Source organism: Macrotis lagotis, chromosome 4 (assembly GCF_037893015.1).
Source record: "Macrotis lagotis isolate mMagLag1 chromosome 4, bilby.v1.9.chrom.fasta, whole genome shotgun sequence".
In the NCBI taxonomy this organism is placed as follows: Eukaryota; Metazoa; Chordata; class Mammalia; order Peramelemorphia; family Peramelidae; genus Macrotis; species Macrotis lagotis.
Genome location: NC_133661.1, coordinates 241,039,270 through 241,055,787, shown reverse-complemented (window position 1 = coordinate 241,055,787; position 16,518 = coordinate 241,039,270). Strand labels below are relative to the sequence as shown.

Below are 16,518 nucleotides of genomic sequence, written 5' to 3'. Positions count from 1 at the left end.
TTTACCAAATTGCTAATTCTCTTTTCATAATTTTACTGAATTAATCCTATTTCATTCCTCAATTTTTTCCCTGCTACTCTTATCTGTTTCTTTAACTCTTCCAAGAATTCTTGCTTGGCTTAGGTTCAATCAGCATTCTTCTTTGAGGCTTTGTTTGAACTGCCTTTACAGTTCAACTGGGTTACTTAATATCAACCATCTTGGCTTTAATCTCTTGCTAGTAGCACATTATTCATTAATAATTAATTATGTGCATAATTAATAACAGGTCCCAGAAGTATGAATATGCTAGTTTCTGAACTGAGTAAAGTTTAATTTGTATACTTATTACCTAGAGGTGTTGCTGTTAGTTATATATTTAATCCCTTGCTTAGGTAAACTAGCAACTCTTATTGATGAACTGGCTGAGGTAGTTGCCAAAAGAAAATCAGTCCTCATCTTCAACTTTGCTGGGAAAATATGATGATGCCACTCTTGAATTACTCCTCAAAACTAGCATGACTTCCAGAAATCATCTAGTAAAATTTGAAAATACTGGAAACTGCTCAGCAATAAATTTCAAACACACTTAGAACACATTAGCCATTTGGATAATTGAGTATAATTCATTTTTTAATCACAAAAAATATTTAATCAGGTGACTTAAAAGAACTGAATATCAGAAGCTTGTATTCCCACTATTTTGTACAGAGTGAATGTTTCATATTAATATTTTTCATTCATTCATTCAAGGTTAGAGTAATAACATTACTGAAGTTATTTAGAAAGTTCTGAATTCTACATAATTCTATGGCTACAATATCATTTGGTCATGGGATAACATTTCTTCTTCCATTACTTTTTTTTAAAGATGTCATAACAATTATGCATTTTATTATAACCAGAAGTGACAATTTATGGGAGAAAGTGTTTATTACCAAAAAGAAAACCTAGAGTGGAAAATTTTAAAGAATGAATTTGTGAAGAAAATTCAATATTACATTTACCCATAAGATTTCAACTTTGTCCTAAACTTATTACCAAATATGGTACTTCCCTGTAGTAAACTTAACTTCTGCAATAAAGATAAATTAATCAGCTAAAGACTTAAGGAGAAAAGAGGAATCACGATTGTTTTATTACTGAAGAGGACATTTTCAGTGGAATACTTCCTTATCAAGAGCATCATCAAATACAAAAGCACTATAGAAGAGATTCATTTGTTAGGAGGAGAGAAGAAGTTAACATCATTAAAAAAATAAAGCCTTGGGGTGGCTAGGTGGCTCAGTGGATAGTGCATAGGCCCTGGAGTCAGGAGTACCTGAGTTTAAATCAGGCCTCAGACACATAACAATTACCTAGCCATGTGGCCTTGGGCAAGCCACTTAACCCCCACTGCCTTGCAAAAACTAAAAAACAAACAAATAAATAAATAAAGCCTAAAAATAGCAGCAAAAGTATTGGAAGGAATTGAAGGATGGGGTTAGATTATATGTTAGTGTTGGAATATAGGGGAGAGAAATAGTGAGAGAAAGCTATATTATAAAGAATGACAATTCCCTATCTCTCCTTATTGTACTTTTCATATCTTGATCTTGAACCCATTTATCTTCAACTGAACTAAAATGAATGGAAGCACTAAGAGAAAGGAAGTTCTTTAGTTCACATAGGGAACTAAGGCACTGTTACAGAGCTCTAAATGTGAAAAACTATTGTGCATAATTTAAGATTTTTTTTAAATTTGAAATTTTTAACCCAAAGTTTTACTTTCAGGGGATTCATTACTAAATTGTCACTGTGTTATGACATGTGATTAAATTTTAGGATGTGGATTCCTTTCTTATGGTCCTTCTGGAGACTAGGGATGAACCCCAAACCAATAATACACATATCTATGTTCTAGAAAATGCCTCCCACCTTCAGAATAATAGGTCCACTCATAAAGGGTCTGTGACCTACTGCTATAGCTTACAAAAGGTCTATATTTGAGATAGTGCCTAGCTAGAGTTACAACCCTGTACTTCATAAAGTCAATCAAATTAAAAGTAACTATTTTTCCAGACAATTTACATGCATCTAAGCATTTCTTAGAAGCATAGATAACATTATACTGGCCATTACAATAGAAGAAGCAAGATTATAATACTAATGAATATGAAATAAAATCCTCAACTCAAACTTTCAAATGCAACAGAAATTCTAATCACATTTGCTTAAAAGAGAAAAAATAAAAGGGTTCAACTGCAAATATACATATGTATGTAATATATATATATATGTAATCAGTTTTTTTGTAGTGGCAAAAAACTGGAAACTAATAGATACTCATCAACTAAGGAATGACTGAATAAATTCTGGCATATAAATGTGTAATGGAATACTAGTGTGTACCAAGAAATGATGAAAAGGGACAGCTTAAGAGAAACTTAATAAGACTGTTTGAAACTGAAGCAAACTGAAAAGATCAGAACCAGAACAGTGATTTAAAAAATGACAATAGTATTATAAAAACAAATAGCTCTGAGAAACTCAAATCTGAAATCTGAAAGATCAACTCTGATTATAAAAGATAGCTGATTAAGTATGCAATCCAACTCCTGCCTGGGAGGCCAAGAACAGAATGAAACGTAGGTAAATATTAACATGGCCAATGTGGGATGTAATGGTTTTAGATGAATATTTGTTGCAAAGGTTTTTTTTTCCCAATCAGTTCTGGAAGGAAACAGAAAGATTAGAAAATAACAATTGTTATGGAAAAGATTAAAAAATCTATTCAACAGAGGGAAAAAAATTAGAGAACTAATTAACTATAAAGAACCTATGATTGCCCACCCTCAGATCCAGGTTGCAGTCTGGAGCCCCATAGTGCCCTAGTGGAGCAGGGTCCATTCTCATGACTCCAGGGCTGAGGGGAGTAGTTGTGGTCATCCACAGACCAGAGCACAGGCAGGAGGGCAGTCAGAGTGTCTCATAAGACTGTGAAGGAATTGAAGTTCCTGGAGGGGGTATAATCCCTGAAAACAGATGCAAAATGAACCTCAAAAGCTTGGCATAGTGCATTTTCCACCCAGGAAGCAGAAACCCACCTTAACAAAGAGTTAAAAATCAAGTCATAGGCTGGAAATGAGCAAACGGACGGAAAAAAAAATGTGACCATAGACAATTACTTTAGCTACATGGAGGATCAAAATACACACTCATAAGATGACAAACTCAAAGCTCAAAAAAAGATTTTGAAAATCAAGTAAGGGAGGTAGAGGAAAAATTGGGAAAAGAAATGAGAGTGATGTAAGAAAATCATGAAAACCTGAGTCAGCAGGTTTGGTTAAAGAGATACAAAAAAATACTAAAGAAAAAGACATCTTAAAAACCAATTTGGGTCATGGAAAAGGTAGTCCAAAAGGTCAATGAGGAGAAGAATGCCTTAAAAAAGCAGAATTGATCAGAAGGAAAAGGATATTCAAAAGCTCTCTGAAAAAAAAACAACAACTCTTTCAAATGTCGAATGGAACTAAGGGAAGCTGATGACTTTGTGAGAAATCAGGAAAGAATAAAACAAAACCAAAAGAATGAAAAACTAGAAGAAAATGTGAAATACCTCACTGAAAAAACAACTTACTTTTAACCAGAGGAGCAGGAGAGAGAATTTAAAAATTATTGAGCCACCTGAACGTGACCAGAAAAAGAACCTAGACTTCATTTTTCAAGAATTTCTCCAGGAACATTGTCCTGATATCCTAGAAGCAGAGGGTAAAATAGAAATTGAGGTAATCTACCAATCACCTCCTAAAAAGAGATCCAGGAGAACTCCCAAGTAAATGAGAAAATATTACAAGCAGCTAGAACGAAATAATTCAAATGTTGTGGAGTTACAGTCAAGCTAACACAAGATTTAGCAACTTCTACATTAAGGGCTCACAGGGCTTGGAATATGATATCCCAGAAGGCAAAAGATCTTGGATTACAACTGATAATCAGCTACTCAGCAAAATGAACATCCTCTTTGAATGGAAATAATGAATATTCAATGAAATAAATGAATTTCAAACTTTCCTGTTGAAACGGCCAGAGTTGAACAGAAAGTTTGACCTCCAAGTACAGGACTCAGATCAAGCATAGAGAGGGTAGATGGAATGGGCTAATGATGAGGAATTTAATGAGGTTGAACTGCATATATTCCTGCATGGGAAGAAACTACTGATAACTCATATGAACCTTCTCATTTATTAGGGAAGTTAGAAGGAGTACATATATATATATATATATATATATATATATATATATATATATATATATGTATGTATGTAGACAAGGCACAGGAAGGAGCTGAATATTAAAGTATAATATATTATAAAGATGGAGTCAATGAGGAGAAAGAAATGTACTGGAAGTAAGGGGGGAAGGTAGAATGGGTAGAATTCACATAAAAGAGGCAAGAAAAAACTTTTGCAATGGAGAGGAAGAGGAGGAATGAGTGAGTCCTCATTCTCATGGGAAGTGACTCAGAGAGGAAATAACATACATACTCAATAGGGTCTAGAAATCTACCTTTCTCTAGTTGAAAATAAGAGAAGAAAGGAATTGGAGAAAGGGGTCTGGGGAAGGGAAGAGGTGTAAGTGATATAAGAAGGAAGATCATGGGAGGGACAGGGTGAAAGGAGAGAGAGAGAGAAAATAGAATAAATGGAGGTAGGGGAATAGGTTAGAGGGAAATACAGCTAGTAATAGCAACTGTGAGAAAAAATATTGAAGTAATTTCTCTGATGGATTTTTAATAAAGAATGTTATCCATCTCAGAGACAAAGTTAATGTATCTAAATACAGACTGAAACACACTTTTTTCCCTCTCATTTTTCTTGAGGTTTCTCTATCTTTGGGGTGGGGGGGAAGGCATTATGTTTACTTTTACAACAAGATTATTATATTAATGTGAAAAAATGAATAAATTAATAAATTTTTAAAAAATAAAAGTTGAAAATTGTCTTTACATATGTTAACATTTAAAAAATAAGTCCTTCCATGTCTCTTTGAAATCATCTATTTCCTCAATTCTTACAACATAATAATACTCCATCAAGCTTATTTACTACAATCTATTTTCAATTCTGGGTACCACATTTTATGAAGGATGCTGATAAACTATAAAGAGGGTAGAAGAGGACAGACATAATGTGATGAAGGAACCCGAGTCCATGTCACATAAAGAGCAAATGAAAAATCTAGATCTCAACATGATGACTCTCTTCAAACATCTGAAGGTTCCAAAGAGAAGTTATACAACTTACTTTGATAATTTTGGCACTTCCCATCTCTGATATTTATTTAATACTTCTTTTCTATATCATTTGAAAACCAGAAATATAAAAAACACAGCAGTAGTGTTAGAAAAATAGTTGTTTGTAATTTTCATTTTTAAAAAAACAGGCATTTGGATTGGTGAGAGTATACCTTTTAAAACTACTTCCAACAGCTAAAATGCCTACAGGGCTTTGGGTTCAACTTTCTTTCTCTTCCTTGACACAAAGTTCAGGATTGTCTGAAGAAACTATTAGGCCACAGTAGAATTAGACCACAGTAGAATTCTCAAGATTGATCTATATCACTGGAGCCCTGTTCAGTTGACACTGTGATTCCTTAAATTTACTTGGGCATCTTGGAAGAGGACTTACAGTTGCAGATAAAAAAAAAAACTTGAGGAAAATCACTTTCCAAATGTATACTGAATTCATCAAATCACAAAAGGGTAGGGGGCCATTTAAGTACTTTATGATTTTTGCCAAATCATTACATTTATTGCCTTAATTCTCTTTGGGAAATTTTGATTAAAAACTTAAAAAACTCTACCCCTTCAACAGCTAATGAATATTTTGTTGGATATTCCTTGAAAGCTCACACTAGCAAGGAGCACTTCTCAGTTTTTTTTAATTAGCATTTAATCCCATAGAGTTACAGATGGAATCTGTTTTACTCTAAAACAAATTCAGATAATCAATCGCTCTCTTAGACTAAACAGAGTGCTTGACATAAGTCATAAGGAAATCCAAAGGCTAAGTTAGAATATTAAATCTGTATATGAATCAATCATGATTTTCTTGTCTTTGTGCTAAACATCTGGATTCAATTTGCTCCAAATATATAATTGTGAGAGAAAATAGAATAAAATAGATTTGAAATAAATTATTTTACAAGAAGAAAAAATATTATGTGTATATATTAAACAATAAATATTTATTTTAATATTGTAAAAATAGCATTAAAACATTTAAGGAGGTTTATTTTCTGAAATTGTTGGCTAGTCAGTCAGACTGCTAATGTCATATACACATTTTATACAAGTCATAGTATCTGCTGCCAGGAAAAGCTCAGAAGTAAACAGTACAACTAAAAAATATTTTTCCAATCAATTTGTGAAGTTTTCTTAAGAATTTTTTAAACTTTTTTTTTGTATCATGGACCTATCCAGCATTAAGGTGAAGCCCAAAGAACCCTTTATAGGATATTTTAAGTGCAAAAAATAATTGAGAGAATTACAAAGGAATCCAATTATGGATAGTTATTAAAATACTTTTTAAAAAACAAATTCAAATGGGGCGGCTAGGTGGCACAGTGGATAGAGCAACAGCTCTGGAGTCAGGAGGACTTGATTTCAAATCCAGCTTCAGGCACTTGTGACCTTGGGCAAACGACTTAACCCCAATGCCTTGAAAAAACTAAAAAAACCCAAAATACAAATTCAGAGATTGTTCACATTTAAGAACCTCTGGTATACAACCTAACCATTTTTTTAAATATAAGAGGAAAATTTCATATGTACAGGATTTAGGAATTTTTTTGAGTTTTGGTTTAAAGTTGAATGGGGAATAAATTTTTTTAAGCTTACTACAAAATAAGTCAATAACAAGTTGTTAAAAGAAACATAAAATGATTAATGCTTTGAATCAGTCCAAGAAAGGAGAAAACTTTCTCCTAAGGGATTCATCCTCTGGTTAAATAAATTATGGGACATAATACAATGGAATATTATTTCACTGATAGGAATAATGACTACGAATAATACAGAAAAATATGGAAGATATATGAACTGATGCAAAGTGAATCAAGTAAAACCATAAAAAATGTAAATGGAAAGAACAATACCAACAAAATCAAAACTGAACTCTGAAATTATAAAGACCAAAAACTTGATCTCAAATGAAAGATATAAGAATAAACTGCTTTACTTCCCTTGAAAAGGATGGAGACTATGATACATTTGTCAAATTACTCTTTTAGTTGTTCATTTTTTTAAGAACTTGAGATATATGGGAATGGGCAAAGAAGGTAACGTAAGAAGAAAATATAGCAATAAAAATTGAAAGGTTTAAAAACAAGGGAATTATTTCCTTTTACCTGATTGTTCTTTTCTGTAAGATGAAGAACTGACTCATTCTGTTTCTCCAGCTCTCGTTCTGAAGCCTTATATTTGAGCTTCCACTGTCTAATAGATTCCTGAGCCTTTGTTCTCAACTCTTCTTTCTTCTTCTCTGACTCCTGCCTCAAGGCCTCTGAACGCTGGAATTCACTGAGATATCTCTCTGCTTCTTTGGTAGATTCCTCTGCTTGTTGGACCAACTCTCTGACTTGGGAATTAGCAAGAGTCCTTTCATTCTCACATTCCTCATAGCGTTTCTGAATCTCTGTAAGTTGCTCCAACATCCGTACTTGCTGTTTCTCCCTCTTCTCTAAATCAGATGCTAAAGCCTGGTAATTAAAAAGTTAAACAACAATAAGAGTTTTTTCAATAAATTATCATGTAAAAATTTATTATTTAACAGTAAGAAATGGAAATTTTATCTGTTCAGTTTCACTTTCAGACATTTTAGATAATATAAATCTTTCTAACTATTCTTAGTATATTTTTATAAGAATTATTACTTTATAGGAGTAATAATCTAAGTTCTCTATTATACTTAAGAGGAAAAAATTAAAATGCATGTGCCTCCAAATGAGGCTTGACTAAAACAAGATTTTTAAAAAATAAAAATAAAAAAAAATGTGTTGTTAAAGAACCTTAAGCTTGGGGTGGCTAGGTGGTACAGTGGATAGAGTACTGGCCATGGAGTCAGGAGTGTCCCAGTTTAAATCCGGCCTCAGACACCTAATAATTACCTAGATGTGTGGCCTTGGGCAAGCCACTTAGCCCCATTTGCCTTGCAAAAAAGCTAAAAAACAAAAAAAAAACCCAAAAAACAAAAACTTAAGCTTTATACCCAGGTGTGTACCCAGTGTTACAGAGTTTGTCAGACTGACCAACTGTTTTACTGACATTCTGGGCAAACATAAGTTTCCACTAAAATTAAATAAAAATCTTTAAAAGCTATAAAGTGACAAATGATTATAATAGTATCATTATACTTTAAAGACCATTAAAATGCTCATTTTGAAACTTATTTATAACTTTGGTTATTCAAAATTAAATTGAAGCAACCTGAAACATACAAATTGTTGGTTTGTAATAGTATGGCTATTTTAATAAATTTAATAAATAAATGTATTCAAATACATTTTTTAAATTTATTTTTTTTATTCTCATTTTGTACAAATGTTTTTTTTTACATTAATAAAATATTCTTGTTTACAAGTAAACAAAATACCCCTCCTCCTCCCCCATGAATATAGATAGACTTGTTTGGGCGAAAAAAGTAAAGGGGAGAGGAAAAAAATTAAAATAAAAAAATAATAATAGTAATAATTGTAGGTATGGCCAGGTGGCGCAATGGACGAAGCAACAGCCCTGGAGCCACGAGCACCCGAGTCCACATCCAGCCTCCTAAACCCAACAATCACCCAGTGGTGTGACATGCAAGCCACCCGATCCCCATTGCCCTGCAAAAACCAAAAAAAAAAAAAAAGGAAAGAAAAAAAAGACCCAAAATAAAATAAAATAGTAATAATAGTAGGGGTGGCTGGGTGACAGAGCATTGGCCCTTGAGCCAGGAGCACCTGGGTCCAAATCCAGCCCCAGACACCCAAAGATCACCCTGCTATGTGGCCTCAGGCAGGCCATCCAGCCCTACTTGCCCAGCACCCTCCCCCAAATAATCATAACAAAAAATGTGCTTGAGTCTTTGTTCCAACACCAACAACTCTCATGGGTGGATCTCATTCTTTATGATAAGTCCATCACAAAAGTTATTTCCATATTTTTCCACCCTTGCCATTGCTGATCTCAACTCCCTCCTTACTTATTTCTCCACTACCATATACTCTATTTTCTCTCTCCTTTCACTATGACTCTGCTGTAGGGTAGCTGAGTGGTGCAGCAGACAGATCCCTGGTCCCAGGGCCAGGAAGCCCTGAGCCCCCATACCACCCCTTAGGCCCAGAATCCACCTGGCCCTGTGGTCCTGGGAAGGCCTTCCAATCCCAGACCCTTGCAAGAAGAAAGAAAATGTGTTATATCTGGCCACTCTCCCCCCATGGGCCATCCTCTCCTCCTTTATTCACATCCCCACCCCTTCCCCCTGCTCCCCCCTCCTTCTTACTCCAGATGTCTATACCCCATTGAGTATATTTGCTGTTTCCTCTCCTAGCCATCTCTGATGAGAGCAAAGGTTCCCTCATTCCCCCTTGCCTCCCCCCTTCCATATCATTGCAATAGCTCATTGTAATAAAAAAAAATCTTATGTGAAATATCTTGGACTATTCCCCCTCTCCTTTTTCTTTCTCTCCCATTCCATTTCCCTTTTTTTCTATTGACTCCATTTTTACACCATTTTATATCTTCGAATTCAGCTTTCTCCTGTGCTTCAACTATAAAAGCTCCTTCTACCTGCTTTATTAACTGAGAAGGTTCATATGAGTATTATCAGTGTCATTTTTCTATGCAGGAATACATGCAGTTCATCCTCATTAAGTCCCTCATATTTCCCCCCTCTCCTCCAATCTCCATGCTTCACCTAGGTTTTGTATCTGAAGATCAAACCTTCTGTTCAGCTCTGGCCATTCCAAAAGGAACCTTTGAAATTCCCCTGGTTCATTGAAAGTCCATCTTTTTCCCTGGAAGTGGACATTCAGCCTTGCTGGGTAGTTCATTCTTGGCTGCATTCTAAGCTCTCTTGCCTTCTGGTATATTGTATTCCAAGCCCTATGAGCTTCCAATGTAGCTGCTGCTAAGTCCTGTGTGATCCTGACTGCAGCTCCACGATATTTGAATTGTGTCCTTCTGGCTGCTTGTAATATTTTCTCTTTGACTTGGGAGTTCTGGAACTTGGCTATAATATTCCTAGGGGTTGGTTTTTTGGGATCTCTTTCTCGGGGGGGATCGGTGGATTCTCTCCATTTCTATTTTGCCCTCTGCTTCTAGAATATCAGGGCAATTTTGCTGTAGTAATTCTTTGAAAATGATGTCAAGGCTCTTTTCCTGATCATGACTTTCAGGTATTCCAATAATTTTTAAATTATCTTTCCTAAGTCTGTTTTCCATATCAGTTGTTTTTTCAATGAGATATTTCACATTTTCTTCTAATTTTTTATTTTTTTTGTTTTGAAGTATTGATTCCTGATTTCTGTTAAATTCATCAATCTCCCTGAATTCTATTCTTTGTCTGAAGGATTTGTTCTCCTCAGAGAGTTTTCTTATCTCTTTTTCCATCTGGCCAATTTTGCTTTTTAAAGCATTCTTCTCCTCAATAACTTTTTTGAACTGTTTTATCCATTTGACCTAAGCTGTTTTTTAGCATGCTATTTTCTTCAGCATTTTTTTGGATTTCTTTGACTAAGCTGCTGACTTCATTTTCATGTTTTTCCTGCATCTCTCTCCTTTCTTTTTCAGTTTTTCTTCCAACTCCCTCATTTGATTTTAAAAGTCTTTTTTGAGCTCTGTCATAGCCTGAGTCCAATTTCTGTTTTTCTTGGAGTCTTTAGATGCAGGAGCTTGTGCTTCCTCATCTTCAGACTGAGTATTTTGGTCCTTCTTGGGCTCATTTGCAAAATATTTCTCAATAGTCTTCTTTTTGTTTCTCTGCTTGTTCATTTTCCCAGCCTGGGCCTGGTTTGGGGTGTTTCTTGAGCTTTTGGGACACTCCCACAAGGGTGTCAGTGTGTGAGGCTCTGTCCTCCCTCCTTGTCTGTGAATGACCATAAGAGCCCCCCTCTGCCACGGGGCCGAGGTGGGGGGGGCCCTGTTGTTCTATGGGGGGCCCTAGACTGGGATCAGGATCTGAATGTGTTCAGAGCCCCAGAGTCCTGTTCCAGGGGCAGAGGACAGAACTCAGCAGTCTCTCTCTCTTCACTCCCCTCCCTCAGCTCAATGGGCTCATGCCCTGGGGGCTCCTGCTTAGGGGCTCCACCTGCTTCTGTTTCCTGGATCAGGGCCATGGAAAGAAGAAGCTGTGTGCCCTGAGGGCTGGGCTCCATGTGCTTGCTCCAGCAGAGGTCCCCTGCTATTCCCCCACTTTGTGCCCGGTGCTCCTTGGGGTGCAGCTCAGAGGCTCCCCCTGGGGCTGCCTCCGGGAGGCTGAGGTTCTTTGGGCTCTGGTGGGCCACCCCTCTGGCGGGCCGCCCCTCCACCCGGGGAGCAGTTTATCAGAGAGTTCCTAAGACTGGATCCTTTCTTGTGGCCATCTTGGCTCCGGCCCCTCTCAAATACATTTTGACTATTATTCTCATTACATTAGAATAAATTTTTTCTTCATATTATCAGATTTCTTTTATTCCAGTTGAGAGCCACATTTGCATATAACATCATTATTAAATCATGTCTAGAATCTTTAGTATTTGCAAAGAATTGGGAAAGTATGAAGTTGATACTTTTTTATAACATATTAATAAACAAGAAAAAATAACCATATTAAAATTAAAAGGATACCATAAATATAAAAATATGCTGTTCAACATAATGTTATATAATAATGTATTCAACAAATATTGTCTACGTTGAATGGGGCCTCTGACACATGATAGTATTTACCGCATTTCTCTGTCCAGAAAGCTTAAGTCTATGCTACTTTAGCTGTCACTTAAGATTTCTTAGAAAAAACATTTTTAATATACTTTTCCTTGTGATTAAAATGATACTTTGGATTTTAATGGAATTAAATGAGAAATTAATTCCCTGAAGATAAGATACATTTTCTAAGCATTAAATTTATGTTAAGTGAGTTTGCTTAAACTAATCCAAGCCTTGGAAGAGATGATTCGATCATTTACTTACTCAAGGGAAATAGAAAAATCAAAAAACAGTTGTCAAGATGAAAAAATTTAAAATGAAAGGTTAAAAGTATTTATATTTAATAAAACATTCAACATTTTGTGGGGTTCTGTAATATGATATAATTGACTATCAAGCCATTATTCCAAATGCTTTCCATAATTTCTTTATCAGAAGACATCAGTGACATAAGAATAGTTCATCAACTGACATCTAGTCTGTTTGTGTAGAAAGATTTTTTTATAAAGTTATAATGTAAATAACTATTGTAGATAATTACTTTTACTACTACATATCACATAGCTGGACTAGATAATAAAAAAAAATGTTAGTAACACTCCTTGTTAGTGATTGCTATTGATCAGTCATTTTCAGTCCTATCCAACTCTTTGTAACCACATTGGGATTTTCTAGGTAGAGATACTGCAGTGGTTTGCTTTTTCCTTCTTCAGTTCATTTTAGAGTTGAGGAAACTGAGGCAAACTGGGTTAAGTAACTGGCACAAGGTCACATCACTAGTATCTGAGACTGGATCTGAACCCAGGAATATGAATATGATTATTCCAGATTCCAAGTGTTCCAACTGCTATAACACATGAGGAAAAATTTGCATTGGTAGATTAAAAAAAAACTTCATGCTCTTAATAAACTATGTCGAATTAACTCAGAAGGCCATCATGAAAAAAACACCATTAAGTTTGGGGTTAATTTAAATTTCAAATTCAATTTAAATTCTTCAAAAACCACAACATTCCATGACTTTCAACAATACAACAGAGCCAGAACACTTATGTTAAACTTAGGTTTTTGTTTCAAGAAAATGGTTGGGGTAATTAAAATAGTCCCTCTTGCTTTCTTCCTCTTTCAAATGAACCCAGATCAGAGCCCAATTGCAGTGAATTTCAAAGATAAATACAAAGATTTACAAGCTCTATAATTTGTCCATTTAAATGAATACCATAGTCTCAATAGAAAACTAAATCAGGAATCAGGAAAAAGGGTAGAAAAATCTCATCTCAGATACTTAAAGCTAAGTGACCCTGAGTAAGGCACTGGACCATTCTCAAGTCACATTTTACTTCCAGTGCTTTTGTGATGATATAATGTGATTTTATACACGTGTGTGTGTGTGTGTGTGTGTGTGAGTGTGTTCTTAGCAAGCCTTAGAGTTCTATGTAAATGTCAAATATTATTATTACTATTATTCCACTTGATTTTTTCTGACTTTCCTAATTCAGAATCTTTCAAGCTACTAGACATTTTCTAACTTGGATGATCTGCAAATTGTGGAAATCTGCAAACATCTAGAAGCCTTCACTGTCTTTACAGTTTGTTCTCTCAACTGGATACCTTCCATGACAGTGGCAAATACCTTTGGCAAGCAAATATCTCTCTATTTTAATTTCATCAAGAAATCTTATATGTTTTTGACATAGGATATTATGTATGGAAAAATTAGAGGAGTATATTTAAGATAATATGTGATGGTTAAGACATTTTGGAAGCTATGGAACACTACATAAAAATCATCATTACAGTAAGCCTCAAGATACATAATATATTATCATACCTATTCTGCAGATTGAGAAATTGGGGCTCAAAGTAGCTAAATGGCTTACCAAAAGCCAAACAGTCATTCAGTGTCAGAACCAGGGATAATATCCAGATATTCTGATTCCAAATCAAGAGATCTGTCTATTAAAATAAACTGTCATTATATCAATGGTCTAAAAATGTGTACAACTGATTGGAGACACTTGAAGATTTAAAGGAGTATCATATTTCTTTTTGTCTTCAACTGAGCATAATTAGGTGACATTTTTGAAGAGGTTTTTAAATAAAATTATTGTTTTGTTTGTAAATATATTATTTCAATAGAGCAAATACAAGAGGCAAAAGAATAATTACAAGACTCTGGTATACTTCCTGGTACCATTTTGAAAATGAGAGTGAAACATGACATCTTAATCAGAAAAAAATGAAACCAGTAATTTAACCTATTTGGACAAAACAAAAAGTAACCAGAGATCATACATTGTTAAGGAGTAAGATAACTTTTAGACTGAGTATTTTTCTTTTTTCTTTTAGATTTTTGCAAGGAAATGAGGTTAAGTAGCTTGCCCAAGGTACAACAGCTAGGTAATTATTAAGTGTCTGAGGCTGGATTTGAACACAGGTACTCCTAGGGCCAATGCTCTATCCACTGCGCCACCTAGCTGCCCCAAACTGAGTATTTTTAAATCTGAATTCAATTTAAGTAATAAGGATCAATGAATCTAATTTTGATAGAAAAATGCCAAATTAGGCATAATTGAAAGCTCTTGTTTTTTGCTCAGTCCTTCAGAGGATGGAAGAGGTAAGTATTCCTCACTCAAAACATCTCATTTGAAATTTCTTTTTAAAAAAATTCACTGCTTAGTTACATCTCTGCTACACTTCTTACTTCTTGTTTCTCTTAAGGGGGAAGCTGATTATGTCACAAAACAAATGAAAAGCCTCAAGTCCTGCTACATGGAGGGAGTGACTCAGAATTAGACAAAAGAGAGACTCAGGAGATCATGCTAAAATTGTTCTGCTTTTATCTATATGCTAAAATCATAAACACCCTCCCTCTTCAACCTTCACTTTAGCCTAATTTCATGATATTCTTGCCTTTATGCTGCCCGTGGTATTGCTTCAAGGATATGGGTAGAACAAAGAAAAGAAATGAGAACCAGATTGGAGGGCCTCTTCTAGAAATTCATAAGACCAAAAGTCTTTTTTGGCAGGGAGAGTGGGGCAGCAGTTTTCAAGGCAATGGGGTTAAGTGACTTGTCCAAAGTCACACAGCTAAGTATTAAATCTCTGAGGTCGGATTTGAACCAGGTCCTCCTGACTTCAGGGTCAGTTCTCTATTCACAGCAAAATTCTTAACTAAGACTTAGATGCTATATTATATACATAACTTCCATACCATTATATATATATATATATATATATATATATATATGTGTGTGTGTGTGTGTGTGTGTGTGTGTGTGTGTGTGTATATACATATATATGCTAGAATAGATTTTTTAAAAATTCTGTATTTCAGTAAATCTCCAAAACTGATGCAATGATTTCCAATTTCTCTGCTAAAGAAAACTAACAGAAAAAGAACAAGTTCAACCTTTCCTACAGATCTGTTTTGATTTATTATATATATATATATATATGCTAGAATAATTTTTTTAAATATAATTCTGTATTTCAGTAAATTTCCAAAATTGGTGTAATGATTTTCAATTTCTCTTGCTAAAGAAAATTAATAGGAAAGGAAAAAGTTCAAACATTCCTACAGATCTGTTTTGATTTATTTTCAAAGAAACCTGGGAAATCCCAAATATTCAGTTTCTAAAAGAGGAAGAAAAATAATTAATGTCTATTCCAAAAACAATCATTTTGGAGAGGTCATATTTGTGATAAGAGTAAGGCTGACTTTTTGGTACTATATCCATTTTGTAGTAAGAACATACTTTGTAATCATTGCATCTAGATCTTTTGTGTCAATTATTTAAAAGTAAAGAACAGACCTTGAAACTTTAGACAGATATAGGGAATTCAGGTTTTACACATTTTATCATATATTATTTATGTCTATGATTTCTTTGATAGAAAGATCTTGCTCCTGATATAAATTCTAATGAAAATACTGCTATCATGAGGGGAAAGGACCAATGATTCATTTTATATCAGTTTCCAAGAAGTCACTGATACAAAAATCATCCAAGTCATATATTTTAAGTCAAATAATATAGAGAAAGCCAAAAATCATTTTAGTGGATAGAAATATAATATTTAATGTCAAATGTAAGACTACTGAATAATTTTACTAAAGACTGAACTAGTAAAAATAGTTTAAATATGTTGATGATTATATGTTCCTATAATAAATATAATTAAGCTATTAGTTCTTTTAACAACCTTTAGTCAACTACAAACAGTAGGGAAGACTAGTAGTCATTATTCAGATAGTATCTGGTGATGACAAAGAAGTAATTTAGTTACAAAGTTCAGTAACTGTTAATGAGTACAAATATACACATATGTGAGTTATGAATACTAGGCATTAGGACAGGTAATAAAAATAAACAAGGGGCAGTAGTGCACTGGAAAGAGGAGGAGAAGGGGGGTAATTGGGGGAGAAGGTGGGGGAGAGAGAGAGAGGGAAGGGGGGGAAGTCAAAAGGACCTAAGTTCTAACATAGCCTCAGACACTTGATACCAACTGTATAACCTTAGGCAAGTCACTTAACTCACAACCCCCCAAAAAAAATTTTAAAAAAGAGAAAGGAGGAGGAGGAGGGGGGGGGGAGGGGGGGAGGAGGA

At 34.6% G+C, this 16,518-nt stretch overlaps 1 protein-coding gene across 13 annotated transcripts in view; it reads right to left on the bottom strand.

Moving 5' to 3' along the window:
* The window catches only part of CEP128 (centrosomal protein 128), a 541,441-nt gene that overhangs the window by 353,143 nt on the left and 171,780 nt on the right, over positions 1-16,518 (bottom strand). For all 13 annotated transcript variants that reach the window (XM_074235602.1, XM_074235601.1, XM_074235600.1 and 10 more), the window contains one exon: positions 7,369-7,719. In XM_074235602.1, coding sequence (XP_074091703.1) covers positions 7,369-7,719 — 351 coding nt within the window. The remainder of the gene's footprint in view (positions 1-7,368; positions 7,720-16,518) is intronic.